Source organism: Ammospiza nelsoni, chromosome 10 (genome assembly GCF_027579445.1).
Source record: "Ammospiza nelsoni isolate bAmmNel1 chromosome 10, bAmmNel1.pri, whole genome shotgun sequence".
NCBI classification, from domain to species: domain Eukaryota; kingdom Metazoa; phylum Chordata; class Aves; order Passeriformes; family Passerellidae; genus Ammospiza; species Ammospiza nelsoni.
Window position 1 is genome coordinate 23,000,314 of NC_080642.1, and position 14,392 is coordinate 23,014,705.

General features: G+C 48.3%; 1 protein-coding gene across 1 annotated transcript in view; it reads left to right on the forward strand.

Moving 5' to 3' along the window:
• Window positions 1–380: 380 nt before the first annotated feature.
• Window positions 381–14,392, forward strand: part of LOC132077333 (vesicle-associated membrane protein 2-like) — a 54,982-nt gene continuing 40,970 nt past the window's right edge. Inside the window, exons 1-3 of the mRNA XM_059478898.1 lie at window positions 381–391; window positions 620–674; window positions 790–871. Of these exons, the coding sequence (XP_059334881.1) occupies window positions 381–391; window positions 620–674; window positions 790–871 (148 nt within the window). The remainder of the gene's footprint in view (window positions 392–619; window positions 675–789; window positions 872–14,392) is intronic.

Genomic DNA, 14,392 nt, shown 5'->3' on the forward strand with positions numbered 1-14,392 from the left:
TCTTAGATTTCCACATCAGAAAACACAGATTGGATCTGATGACACTGTTGGCCTTTATTCCCAACAGGCACCCCAAGATTTGAGGTCCAGGCACTTAGCAAAGCTGCTTGCCCTGGTTTGAATGGCCAGTGCTGGTTCCACTGACAGCCACAGAAAATCAGTGAAGGCAGCAACAGGTGAAGCATCTTTTTATAGGTGAATCATTGGGGCAGCAGTGTTAAATGCCACTGCTTGAAAAGCCATGCTGACTTTGTTATTCCTTCCCCTGTGTTTAGAGCACGTGAAGGCCTTGGTTTGCCTGTGCTGTTTCAGAGTTTCAGTTCTGCCCAGGGCAATGGGCACGCCCGGGAGGTGCTGGCGCTCATGGAGGGTGAGGCTGCATGGACAGAGGGTGGGAGCACGGGCTGTGCTTCCTCTGAGACACAACCTTTCCACAATCAGAGCCTGACCTGGTAGCCTATCTGTCTCTGGACTCGCTCTGTGGATGAAAGGACACGCACGGCAGCGTGGGATGGAGCGGCAGCACCTTCCGTCATCCTTCTCCTTTTCAAGGATGTTTCCTTCTGGCGAGAAAGAGGGTGGTTAGACAGGCACCCAGCGGTGTCCGTCTGTCCCCCAGGCTGAGCGAGCCCATCCCGGTGCCACACCCGGCGCTGTCCCCGGGCAGGAGGAGGGTGTGGAGGGGCGCTGCGAGCCTCGCCCCGCTGCCGGGCTGTGATGCGAGGCGCAGGCATGCTCAGTAGCCGGTGCCTACCCCTCCTCTCCCAACAACACCGCCTGCAACAGTAGGAGCCGGCTGGCAGCAGGCGCGGAGCCGAAAGCCATCTTTGCTGGAGAGGGAGCAGCGCTGCCCGCAGCCCCCGCTCGCCATGTGAGTAGCGGGCACAAGGCTGGCACCGCACCGGGGATGGACACGGCCGGGGGTGGGCACGGGGCAAGGATGGACAGGGCTCGGGGATGGACATATGGCAAGGATGGACACGGGTCGGCGGTGGGCAAGGATCAGGGATGGACACATGGCAGGGATGGACACAGGTCGGGGGTGGGCAAGGATCAGGGATGGATACAGGTCAGGTGTGGACACATGGCAAGGATGGACACGGCCAGGGATGGACAAGGACCGGGGATGGACACATGGCAAGGATGGACGTGGGTCGGGGGTGAACAGGGGCTGGGCGGGGATGAACAAGGACCGGGGATGGACACACGGCAATGATGGCCACGGCCGGGGCTGGACACATGGCAAGGATGGACATGGCCGGGGATGGAAAAGGACCGGGGATGGACACACGGTAACGATGGCCACGGCCGGGGCTGGGGCGCTGCCAGGGCGGGGGCTCGGCAGGTGCCGCGCTCGGAGCTGCGGCAGCACCGCCCGTCGGAGCCGCTGCTGCTGCTGCACCTGAGAGCACGGATGGGCTCTCCCCGTGTCTGTCCAGCAGCCCAGGGGTTACTGGCGCGTTTCTGGTCGGATTCATGCTGAGAAGGGAAGGCTGGGCCAAGATCCTCAACAGGTTCGAGCCAGGGTGGTTCGATAGCATGAGTCACCGGCGCGGCTGCTCCCGGCACACGGGTCCCGTTTGCTGTCCGTGTTTAATGAAACGCTCTCTGGCAGACGGGAGCTGTCTGATCAGGCCAGCCTCACCTCCTCCAGTGCCTATGGCTTCCTGTCAGCAGTGCTTGGTGGTAATCTGTTCCTTCTTGCTCCCATCTCTCCAAATTCCTGCTCCAAGTTTTCACATGGAGCATTAATGGCAGCGTCAGCGTTCTCTGCTAGGCAGCGATGAAACCCCCAAAGTCCATTCTGAAATCAGAAGTGTGCTGAGGTAAAGAGGAATTGATCAGACCCCTGTTCATTCACAAAAGGGTTCAGGCAGCTGAACGCATCATTTTACTATTGCCTCAATTCATTTCTCATTGCCAGTGACCCTGAGGGAGAGCCCAGGAGGATGTCTCACACAAACAGTCATTTGTGCTGGTACTGGGTGATCCTGCAAGGGCTGGAGCTGGGGTGATTCAGAGAACATGAGGAGTGCAGGGAATCTGTGATTAAATTGCTTTAAAAATATTTCTAATAACCAACTGTTCTTCAGGAGGCATTTTCAAAATAGAGCCTGCAGACACATATTCTGAAATGTTAGCTTTTGTCTTTAATGCTGCTTCCTATATAATATCTCAGACAAGAAGCTTTTGTCCATGTTGTCCAAAACATTTCTAAAGCAAGGAACCATTTGGAATTCAAAAAACCACTTTCTAATAGAAGATTCCTTCTGCAAACCCCCAAGCCTGTCAGTTGAAGCCAGTTCATTGTAGGCTCCTGTTGCCTGGCTGTGTTTCTGTTGAGCCAGATGATGACATCAAACACTTTTATTTGTACGTGAGCTGTTCTTCAATGATTAATATATGAGTTTGCTGCTGCAGTTTTGTACAATCTGAGCTGCTCTGACACTAAGCAATAATCAGATGATGTTTAACATAACCTGTGTGTGTTTCAGTCTTGGTGTATGTAGGTTTTTCATGAGAGGATTTGTATATTAAGTAGAAAGGGTGGTACTGATATAACTGTGGCAGTGCTGGGCTCCTCCTGGGCTGTCCAGACCTGCCCTGGCACTCAGGCTGCTCTGGCTGGGATAAAGATCTCCTGCCCTGGGCCAGGTGCCAGCCCCACCCAGCCCTGTGCTGTCCCCTGCAGCAGGGTTTGCTCAGGAAGGTACAGGGCTGTGCTGAGCTATTCCCAGTTTCCAGCTCAGGAAAAGGTCTCCAGCTTGGGGAGTGCCTGAGCCTCGGGGGAGTTCTCTGTATTTCATGTTTGTTTGTGTTTCATTTCTCCTGGTGGGCTTTGTGCTCTCTGTAAGGTGGCAGGTGCTCAGTTTGTGGTGTTTGGGGTGAGGAGCTCTGCAGAGTGTGGCAGCAGCTCCCTGTTGGTTTGGAGCTGACACGGAGCAGGCTCTGCCTGATCTCACTCTCATTTTGGAACCCAGAGAACAGCATTCCTTATTCGCTCTGTTTTCTGTGGCCCGTGGCTGTGTGTCAGCCCAGCAGAGCTGCCTAATCCACATCAGGTGGGGATCTGTGCCTGTGGCCTCTCTCAGTGAGCACAGCCCAGGGCAGGTGGGATCCACCCAGGTAACAGAACTTCCACCTTTGTGCGGGCAGAGCAGGGGGAGCTGCAACATCAATGAAATGAAATGAAAGGAGAAGGACGTAAAAAGTGTTTAAAGCAAGAACAGGGAGAGGTCAGACCTGCCAGGAGAGCTGGGAAAGTTGTTCCAGGTCTGAGGAAGAGCACACAAACTCATTTGGAGATGTGAGAAGCAGTGAAGGACAAAATGGTGCCCAGAGCTGAGGTGCTCCTGGGCTTTGTTCCTGGCTGGAAAATAGGCCAAGAGCAGCAGGTGAAGGGGTGGCTTTGTCTCCTTTACAATGGCCACAGAAAAATGCCCATCACTTGTTTTTAAAAGTTTAATAGTAATGAAATGGTTATAAAAATAGTAATACAATTAGTGTAATAATAATTTGGACAATTTGAATTAGGACAATATGAGACAATAGAAACAAAGAGTTATGGACAGTCCAGGTACCTTTTCTGGGCAAAATAAGACCGAGAGGGGACCCACATTAACAGAGGATTAACCCTTAAAAACAACAGCCTGTTGCATATTCATACACCTCATACATGATGCATAAATCCCATTCAAACACAGGATTCTGTCTGGTCAGCGTTAGCTTCTTCCTCTGAATCCTGACAGTGCCTTTGAGGTAGGAAGAAGTTCATTTCTTCTGATAATGGAGCAATAAATTATTTTTCTCTGAAAGATTCAGGTGTCCTGTGGCTGCTATCTCACTGTGAGTCCTTTCTTTAAAAAAAGTCTTACATAGCATAGTTCCTATTTTAACATTTTTTATAACCTAAAACTATATTTAACACACTACTTAAGAGAATTACTACAGCATAACTTTCTAACACAACACATACAATATTCATTTTAATATTTGCAAAAAGCCAATCATAAAACGCATGCATTTTTCACACAGCTCAATGGGCAGTCCCATACAATAGCAGCTGCAGGCAAGGTGTCACCTGCTGCTCAGGCAGGCCAGTGGCTGCAGGGAGCCTCTGGCTGCCTTGGTGCAGCACCACAGCTCCATGGCAGGGACACCTCCTGTGAGACAGCAAAAGCACCTGGGGCAAAGTCCTGCCTCATTCCCCAGGCAGCAGTTAGAGCTTCTTAAAAAAATTATTCTTGTGCTTGTTTTGGAGCAGCAAGGAGGGCATGGGTGGGATTAAAATGGTTCCAGCAGCAGAGTGAGTCTATTCTGGTTGGGTGTCTGTTCAGTTTCTCTGAGAAGAATGTCATGGCTGTTGTCTCCTGTTGTTTGTGGAGTAGTACTTAGCCCTGCTTTTGTGGGCATAATTTTATAAAACTTGTCAAAACCTCCCTGCCCTTTCCTTGTACCAATCAGCAGAGACAAACAATTCAGTATAATCCTCTTCACAGCCCTGATGCACTGCTTGCAGGGAGTTCAGTGCTTTCCAGGAGTGCATTCAGCCAGGGCATGTCCTGGGAAGGTCCAGCACGCAGGAAAGGGAGGGATACACATCCAGAGGGGTTCCACACTGTGTCTGTGCTCCCTCAGAAATGTGCTCCACAAGGGTTCTGCAGATCCAGGCTGCAGGGAGATGGGATTGCCCTGGAGCTCTCAGGGTTTCACACCTGGTGCCAGTGCTCAGGCCCAGCCAGGCAAGGCCAGCAGTGACATTTGCTGCCATTCTGTCCCCTCCTGCAGGTGCTGGCTTCAGGCTGGCTCACACTGCCATGGCTGAGGAGCTGCTCCTCGCATCCAGGGCATGTAATGGAGCTTGTGGTGAAAATAACCAGGCTGTGCTCAGAGCTGTGTGCATGGGAAAAGGATGCTGAGGAGTGGGAAGAGCCCAGTTTTCAGCACAGCTCTGTGCTGACCCCTGTGCTGGTTCTGAGGCTCACAGCTCTCAGTAAGAGCCTTTAAGGAGTAGGAGCTGCTGTTTAATCTGCTGCCTGGAGACATCACCAGGGGGATTCAGGTGTTTTATTCACTGTTGGCTTCCCCTGACTTGCTCTCCCGTGGCACCATGCAGACAGATCATCTTCATGTGTTGCAATAGAAATAAATGCTGCCAGCTCACAAGATGTGCTGTTCCTCATACACTCACCTTGCCCTTGGAAGTGAGGGTGGCCCAAGTAGGTCATAAATTGTGACAGCGTTCACAGGGGTTCTTGGATGAGGGAAAAGACGAGAATGTTGACTCCATGTTTCAGAAGGCTTGATTTATTATTTTATGATATATATTACATTAAAACTATACTGAAAGAATAGAAGAAAGGATTTCATCAGAAGGCTAGCTAAGAATAGAAAAAGAAGGAATGATAACAAAGGCTTGTGTCTGAGACACAGTCCAAGCCAGCTGACTGTGATTGGCCATTAATTAGAAACAACCACATGAGACCAATCACAGATGCACCTGTTGCATTCCACAGCAGCAGATAATCAATGTTTACATTTTGTTCCTGAGGCTTCTCAGCTTCTCAGGAGGAAAAATCCTAAGGAAAGGATTTTCCATAAAAGATGTCTGTGACAATAAATCTTTTGGATATTTGGGTGATAAGTGTTTGGAAGTGTAGAGATCAAACTGTGTGGTGTCTTGAGGGCCTCAGCCAAGGAAGTAATCTCAGGAAGGGAAGGATATGTGACAAGTGCAGGCAAAGATTGTGTCCTAATAAACATTCTTGCAAAGTGGCTAATATGAAATAGATGAAACCCAAATCCATGTAGTTTGGAGATCCCTTTCCTTGTGACTTAGCTCTCCTTTGTTGTGCTGTGCATCACCACAGCTTGTTCCCCTTGACTCCCAGCATTTCTCACAGATAGCTCCAGCTGTGGAGTGACTCACAGGACACTGAGAGTGGCTGCAGCAGCAGATGAATTGGTCTGGCAGAGGAACACTTCTCCTTCTTCAGGAACTATTTCCATAATTAATGTCTTCCTGCAGAATCAGTGATCAGGCTGAGCCACATTTGTGTGCAGGTGTGTGGAGAATGTTCCTGGGTGGGGAATGAGCAGGCAGGGCTGAGGGGAGGAATGGGCTCCATGTTCTCCCTCTCCTTGACTGCCACTGGGCTTTCTAGCGAGTGGGAAGAAGGATGGAAGGCAGGAAAAAAAGAGGTGTTGGGATCTTTAGCTGCTCAGAGTGACCCCAAGAAGAGTTCCAAAGTCTCTTTTCCCAGCTTGGCACTTGAAGAAGGAGTCAGGGCTCTTCATTTCTCGGTCTCAAGGTTGTTTATTGTTCCTTATCTATAAAATTCTTTCTCCTGCCCTGCTGAGGTCCGTCCAGCAGGACAGTTCCAGGCACTCTGCCTGCCCCCAGGGCAGTGTTATGTCTTTATACTAAAAACTACGTGTACAATGTTTACAATTACTTTCCAATACCTATCACCTGTGTTAGACAGTGAGCTGCTACTCTAAACCAATCTGTCAGTGCCACCATCACAGCAGAAGATGGAGGCCAAGAAGAAGAAGAAGGAGAAAGGCTGGGCACACCCAGTTCCCTCCATCTTGCCTCCTGACCCCCCATACCAAAATCCCAAAATCTACTTTTCCAACCCGTGATAACTTCACTATTATTCCACCTAAACTGTTGTGGCTTGCTGATTTTCATACAAGGTTGGTAATTTGATCCACGGGTCATAATCAAACCCACAGGTGTTTTGGGCTGTGTGCCAGGGTCTCTGAGCCCCCTGGCAGGGTCCTGGCCATCCTGGACAACCAGAGGGATGCTCTGGGTCCTGATAAAGAGGGAGCTACCAGTCCAACACAGCATCAGCTCTGTGCATTCGAGTCATTGATCAGCAGACAGGGAAATCAGAGGTACTGAGCTCCACTTGCTCCTCTGGCAGTCTGTGTGTGCAGAGCCCCTGGAGCTGCTCCCTGCCAGCCAAACCTGCCCAGCCCCAGGCACCAGTGGGTTCAGCCTGACCAAACTGTTTGTTTGAAGCGGTTCCAGCTCAGAGGGAGAATATTGCCTCTCCTACGTCACTGAGCACTCTCTGCTGTCATTATTCATGGCCATTACCTGCAATTAACCGGCCTGGGTTTCTGGAATGATGCAATTCCTTTTCCCTGCCTGTGGCTGAGCACTCCAAACCCTTTCGCATTATTCACTGCAGAAGCATCAAGTGATTGCGAGGTGGGGTTTTTGTAACTGCTCAGCTATGACAACCTCATGTTTTTTCAGTGTAAATTAGTGAGTAACTCATTGAAATAGAGCTGTCTGTACCTTTGCAAGTGTTTTGTTGGTTGCAGTTATATTGCTGCTTCTGTACTAGGTGATATATTTAGATTGGAGGTTTCTGATCAAATAATCTGAATTACATGATCTAGTTCCTTGATCTTTTTGGATGAAACTATTTAATAAGTAAAATAAAAGTATTTATATTTCAGAATAAATGAGAGAAAAATTTAATTTATCTGTGTTTTAACTTACACCTGGACTCAGCACCACAGCATCAAAAGACAACTCTTCTGGAAAGCAGAGATTCTCCTATGATCACCTTTTAGGAGATAAACCCCATAACATTTCAGGGGGTGTGTTTTGTTTAGTTTGGGGTTTTTGGTTGGTTTTTTTGGGGTTGGTTTTTTTTGTTGTTTTTTTTTTTTATTTTTATTTTTTTTTTGTCTTTGGGGCTTTTGGTTTTTTTTGTTTGTTTGTTTGTTTGTTTGTTTTGGGGGTTTTTGTTAGTTTGTTTTTTGTTTGTTTTTTTAAAAGTACATTCTCCTCTTTCTCATCTCTCTCACTGCATTGCAGTGAGAACCAGTAGATGGATGGTCATGGTTCCCGAAATGTGGGCACTGCACGTTTGGAAGCACCAGGGAACTGAAAGTTTGTGTTGGTGAGGGGTCTGTGCTGTGACCCTCAGTGGAAATTCATTGTTTTGGAACTGTGGAAAGCACAGGGAACTGCAGCAGCCTTTGCAGACAGAGGCAGAGCTGCTGCATGGTGGGAGCACCCCAGAGGTTCTGATGGGTCCTGTCCCATCCAATGGTCCCTAAAAAGAATGAGGCTCCATGGGCTGGAGCCTGAGCAGGCGGAAAAGCATCCACAGAGCTTTCAGCACTCCCTATGTGATCTGGAAAAGAGGTGAAGAGAGGAAACACACAGTGATGAGTGTTGAATTGAACTCTTCTTAGTGCTTGGTACTGGAGAGGTGCTGGTTTTCTTTTAGGATGTGATCTTACACAAGGTCCAGGTGGGAATTAATATATTTAAATTTTAAATTTTTAATTAGTAATTGAAATTTGAAAAGCAAACAGTATTAAAAATGCAGTAATTGTAGCAAAAGTGTTTTTTTTCTTATTTCCTATTCTGGAAAATGTGTCATTACAAAATTATCAAAACGCTTCTTTGCATTCAAGGAAATGAAGTTGGAAAATTTTGGTTTGAAATAACTTCTTGAAGGGCTTCTTGCAGTGCCTGTGTTGAGGAGAGATGTTTTGAAAATTGTTTTGGGAGATAATGAAAGGTCTGACTGGATGGTGTCCTGATCAAGTCCATGTAATGGGCTCTGCTTTGAACAGATGGTTGCACTAGATAATCTCCAGAGGTTGCTTCCAGCCTCAGTGCTTCTCTGGTTCTCTTTGAAAAGGTCACTCATAATTGAGAATGTTGGAGTTAATTAAACTAACATTTGGCTGTTTCCCAAACATTCAAGATGCTGACGTTCCATCCATGATAACTTTGATTCTCAACCCATTGGCAGTGGATGCCACAGAAATCCCTCTGATAGAATGGGCAAACATATGGTATTCAGGAAGGGAGGGAATGGAGGAGCTTGGAAAAAATGCAGATCACTGGAATGCATTCTTAAATTTGTCTTGGATGCAGAAGTTTGTGTTCTTCCCACAGAGAACAAACCCCAGATTCTCTGCAAGTGGGCTTTCTCATCTCTCACCTTCAGTGCAGGCTGCTCCAGCCTGGTGCCAGCTCCCAGCTCCCTGCAAGGGCCACAGGGCCCTGGGGCTCTGGGGCAGCCATGGAGCTGCTCCTGGAAGTGCAGCCTCAGCAGAGCACAGTGGTCAGTTCAATAACACCAAATAAATGTGTTTGTAGCAAGTCAGGGTGTTTAGGCCGCAGCAGAGGAGAAGGAAATGTCCCTGCTGTCACCTGCAGCATGAGGAGGGGTCACCCACAGCAGGCAGGGAGTGCTGCTGGCCAGGGCACCAGGGGATGCCTTGGGAGGGCTGCCTAGAGCAGAGTTAAAAGAATAAAGTGGGGATTTATTAAAGGCCTTCAACAGCCACACCTTGGGCAGCCACAGCCTCCCAGAGGCTACACCCAAGCTGGACAATGGGCACCAGTTTTTCAGACAATTATAATTTTGGTCCATTTACATATCAGGGGTTAATTATCCAATTACAGCTTCAGCTAATGAAGTCATTTACCCCCAGTTTGCTGCCCCCAATTCACTTTTGTTTGTACTTTTTGGGGCCTGAGGCTGTGGGGTGTCCTTGGATCCCAGGCCCAGAGGGATTGTGTTGTCTGACCAAAATGTGAGGACAGTAATTCACACTCTGTGTGGAGTTTGGAGTGATGCACTGATGCAGTACTGGATCTGAAAAATAAAAAAGCTGAAATCCTAAGGCATCATCAGAAGCTGGATGGATCCCTAGCCTAGCACCTTCCCTGCCTCTCCAGATCTCCTTCCTTATACCAGACTTGTGTACCTCTGGAAGAGGTGAGCAGTGAGTTTCCCATGCCAACTGCATTTCTTGCTGGACTCAATCTCTGAACCCTCACAGGGAGTGATACCCCCCAAAGCATGGAGCCTGTGTGAGGGGAGCTGTGCATCCATGAGAGGAGCTGTGCATCCATGAGGGAAAGGTGCATCCATGAGGGAAAGGTGCATCCATGAGGGGAACTGTGCATCCATGAGGGGAGCTGTGCATCCATGAGGGGAGCTGTACATCCATGAGGGGAACTGTGCATCCATGAGAGAAGCTGTGCATCCATGAGGGAAAGGCCTTGGGGCCTGGCCTGGGCTTCTCAGCATCCCCTGCACACCCAGAAAGCCTCTGGGATATGGGGGTGCTGTGATTTACTCAGTGCTTTTCACACTCTGAGGTCTGGGATCGTGTGATGTGTCAGCATTTTAGAGATGTAAGGATCCTGATAAAGCTTTCCTAGAAATTATGAAAAATATTAATTATCCCCAAACCCACTTGTTATCTACTACAGGAGGTCAATGGTTAGAAATTGCATTTGTTCACTTGAATTCACACACAAAAATAGCTCCTCTCTATCTGCTGGTGGCTGCCCTGTGCAGGGCCTTAATTCCAGTGTGCAAAGGGCACTGCTGTGGCAAGCACAGAGCTGCTCTGGTGGCACAGACTGGGGCATGGGTCAGAGAACAAAATAATGTTCTCTACATTATTTTGGAGTTTGGAGGGGGATTCTGTGCCTGTACATTCCTTACTGCTGTCAGTGATCCTGAGCAACACCAAAAGAAGAGACAAAACTCTCTCATCCCCTCTCCCCCTCACTCTTTTTAGGCTGACTTGTGGCAACTGAATTGAACTTGTTTCTGAGCTGAACTTGTTTCTGAACTGCAGCTGGCTTTGCTGATAGCTCTGACAGATTCCCCTCACACATCTGCAGCAGAATCACTCCCAGGTGTACCCAGAGACAGCACCTGGTGCCAGCAGCTGTGACAGCTCAGCTGGGGAAAGGGGAAGGGAAGCAGAGGAACAAAGAGCTTCAATCAATAGCAGCAAAAACATCCCAAGGACACTGAGTGACAGAGCAGCCCTTCCAGGAGGCTCTGGGTGCTGGGCTGGTTCCTGCACCTCAGAAGGTGATGGGGTTTTGGGTTATTTGGAGTTTGGGGTTTGGGGTTTGGTGGTGACCTCTGTCCATTGGCTCAGCCCAGGGTTTGAAGGCAGAATTTGCTGAGTGGTGTCAGAGCTGTGCTGGAGCATTTCTGCTGATTGGCACCAGGGACAGCTCACTCGGGGTGGGCAGTGCCAGGATGAATCAGCAGATATCCCCTCCTGGAAGCACTGACAGCCTGGATATCCCAAGTGTTCAGAGAGATCCCAGCAGGCTATAAAATGAAATGTTTGACTTCTCCTTTCCAGCAGGGAGCTGTACAGTCATTCCCTGACAGCTGAGCTGGTCTCCCACACATGTGTGAAGATCACACAATGACATTTTTCAGCAACTTTGTTTACTAGATGATACAAACACAAAAATATTTCAAGTCACTTAACACCTTGATGCTTTTTTCTTTGCATTGAACATTTTAGGGAGATGGGGGAGGGAATGGGAAGGCAGAATGTGCCTCACACTCTTGGCATGCTGGCAGGAATGACATTTCCACATCAGCCTCATTGCTGCATGTACATGAGGTGATGTGCTCCCTTGTATTTCATCTCTGTGCCTGATCTGTGGCCTCAGCAGCAGCAATGTTCCAGCACAGACCTTTCCATCACATGTTCACTGCCCTTCAGTGACAATCACCTTTATGCACTTGACTCTGGGGGAGAATGAGCAGATTTGATTAACTTCTGTGCAGACTGAGATGTCTTAGCAGTAGGATGATCTCCTAACAGAAATCACAGCTGACAGGTGCTTTTCTTGTTGAACCCACCTGGTAAAGCTTTGAAAACAAATCCTGCTCAGTCCTGATGTGCCTGGGGCAGCCATTCCTGCTCCAGGAGCAGCCTGGATGCTGAAACCTGTCCTGCAGAGAGGACTTGGGGTAAAACTTAACAATTGGAGTCAAATACAAAATATTGGGGCAGAAGGAAGAACTCTGAGTGTTCGTGTGTGCGAGTCAAGAGAGGGCCTGCACCTTGGAGAGGGAGACAGGGACCCACAGAGCAAAATTCCTCTCTGGAACCTTGGAAAAGGAGACAAGGAACCCACAGAGCAGAGTTTCTCTCTGGAACCCTGGAGAGAGAAAAGAGGAACCCACAGAGCAGAGTTCTTCTGTAAAACCTTGGAAAAGGGACCTCACAGAGCAAAATTCCTCTGTAAAACCTTGGAGAGGGAAACAGGGACCCCACAGAGCAAAGCCCCTCTGAAAAACCTTGGAAAATGAAACAAGGAACCCACAAAGCAGAGCTCATATGAAAAACCTTGGAGAGGAAAACAAGGATCCCATAGAGCACAGTTCTTCTGAAAAACCTTGGAGAGGAAAACAAGGAACCTACAGAGCAGAGCTCCTCTCTGGAACCTTGGAGAGAGAAAAGAGGAACCCACAGAGCAGAGCTCCTCTGTAAAACCTTGGAGATGGAAATGGAACCCACAGAGCAAAATTCCTCTCTGGAACCTTGGAAAAGGAAACAAGGAACCCACAGAGCAGAGTTCTTCTGTAAAACTTGGAGAGGGAAAACAAGGAACCCACAGAGCAAAATTCCTCTGAAAAACCTTGGAGAGGGAAACAGGGACCCCTCTTAGAAAAACCTTGGAAAAGGAAAACAGGAAACCCACAGAGCATTGCTCCTCTCTGGAACTTTGGAAAAGGAAACAGGGAACCCACAGAGCAGAGCCCTTCTGAAAAACCATGGAGAGAAAAAAGGAACCCACAGAGCAGAGTTCTTCTGTAAAACTTTGGAGAGGGAAACAAGGATCCCACCGAGCAAAATTCCTCTGGAACCTTGGAGAAGGAAACAGGGAACCCACAGAGCAGAGTTCCACTCTGGAAAACCTTGGAAAAGGAGACAAGGAACCCACAGAGCAGAATTCTTCTGTAAAACCTTGGGAAAGGAAACAAGGAACCCACAGAGCAAAATTCCTCTGAAAAACCTTGGAGAGGGAGACAGGGAACCCACAAAGCTGAGCTTCTCTCTGGAATCTTGGAGAGAGAAAAAAGGAACCCACAGAGCAGAGTTCTTTGGTAAAACCTTGGAAAAGGAGACAAGGAACCCACAGAGCAAAATTTCTCAGAAAAACCTTGGAAAAGAAAAACAGGGAACCCACAGAGCATTGCTCCTCTCTGGAACTTTGGAAAAGGAAACAAGGAACCCACAGAGCAGAGCTCCTCTCTGGAACCCTGGAGAGAAAAAAGGAACCCACAGAGCAGAGTTCTTCTGTAAAACCTTGGAGAAGGGAAAACAAGGAACCCACAGAGCAAAATTCCTCTGAAATTCCTTGGAGAGGGAAACAGGGACCCCACAGAGCAAAATTCCTCTGTAAAACGTTGGAGATGGAAACAGGGACCCACAGAGCAGAGCTCCTGCCTGAACCCCCCATTGCTGTGTTCTGGCAGGGACCAAGGGGCAGCAGGGTTTCTCAGTAACTCTCTGTGCTCCTGGAGGAACCTGCAGGTCCTGATCCAGGGCAGGAGCTCCAGCAGTGACACTTCTGGTGGCACTGAGGGCTGCGAGGCCTGAAGCCCCTGAGGAGATGAAGTGTAAGCAGCAAAGGAAAGGGGGTGCAGAAGGTCAGATCTGTGTGGGAAGGCAAATCCAGAACCCTCAGAATGGGGCTATTGACTGGATCAGGCTCAGCTCAGAGCCAAATCCCTCTGTACCAGCTGCTGTCCCTCTGAGGCACTGCAGGAGCACTGCACTGTGTGAAGGGAAACATGGAAAAAAGCAGCCAAGAGTAGTTTAGAAGGTAACTCCCAATGAATTGAGCAGTACTTTGCTGAGTGAATGTGAAAAATCCCCCCAAAATTGCAAAATATTAGACATTTAACAAAACCTCAACAGCGACTGGCCAAATGTTTAATTTAAAACTTCACTTTTTTGTTTTGGTAATTTTGGGGTATTTTTTGCTTGTTTGTGTTTTTTTTTGTTGGGTTTTTTTGTTATTTTTTGGGGGTTTTTTTTGTCCTTTGGTGCTGGTGCCTGTCTCTGGGTCTGTTCTGGTTCTTCTCGTGTGTTTACAGCAAAGGCAGCTGTTTCCTCAAAGTGGAGCAGAGTGTTTGTGCCTCACTGTTTGGGTACATGTAACCATTTGTAAAACCCCTCCAGTGGCAGGGATTTTCTGCAGGGGCTGAGGTTGATTTCTGTTGTCTTTGTTTTGCTCTGAAACTGATGGTGCAGGCTGCTGAAGGGATTTTGCAGGTAAATGAGGAAGGAGTAGCAACAGAGACACATCCAACAGCCTGTCAGTGGTGACAGCAGACAGGATTGCAGCAATTCCTTTGTGTTGTCAGATGAACAAAGGGAATCCCTCTGCTCTGAGCTACAATTTCCTTCAATTTGGTCAAAGTAGAATAATCTGCATTTATTCTTCTTGGCTGTTTCTTGGAGAGAATAAATGAGGCAAACTCTGCTCATTCTTTCATAACAGAACAGACTGGATGTGGGTTGGGGTCAGAAGAAAATTAATTTAGAATATGTGAGGGATTGA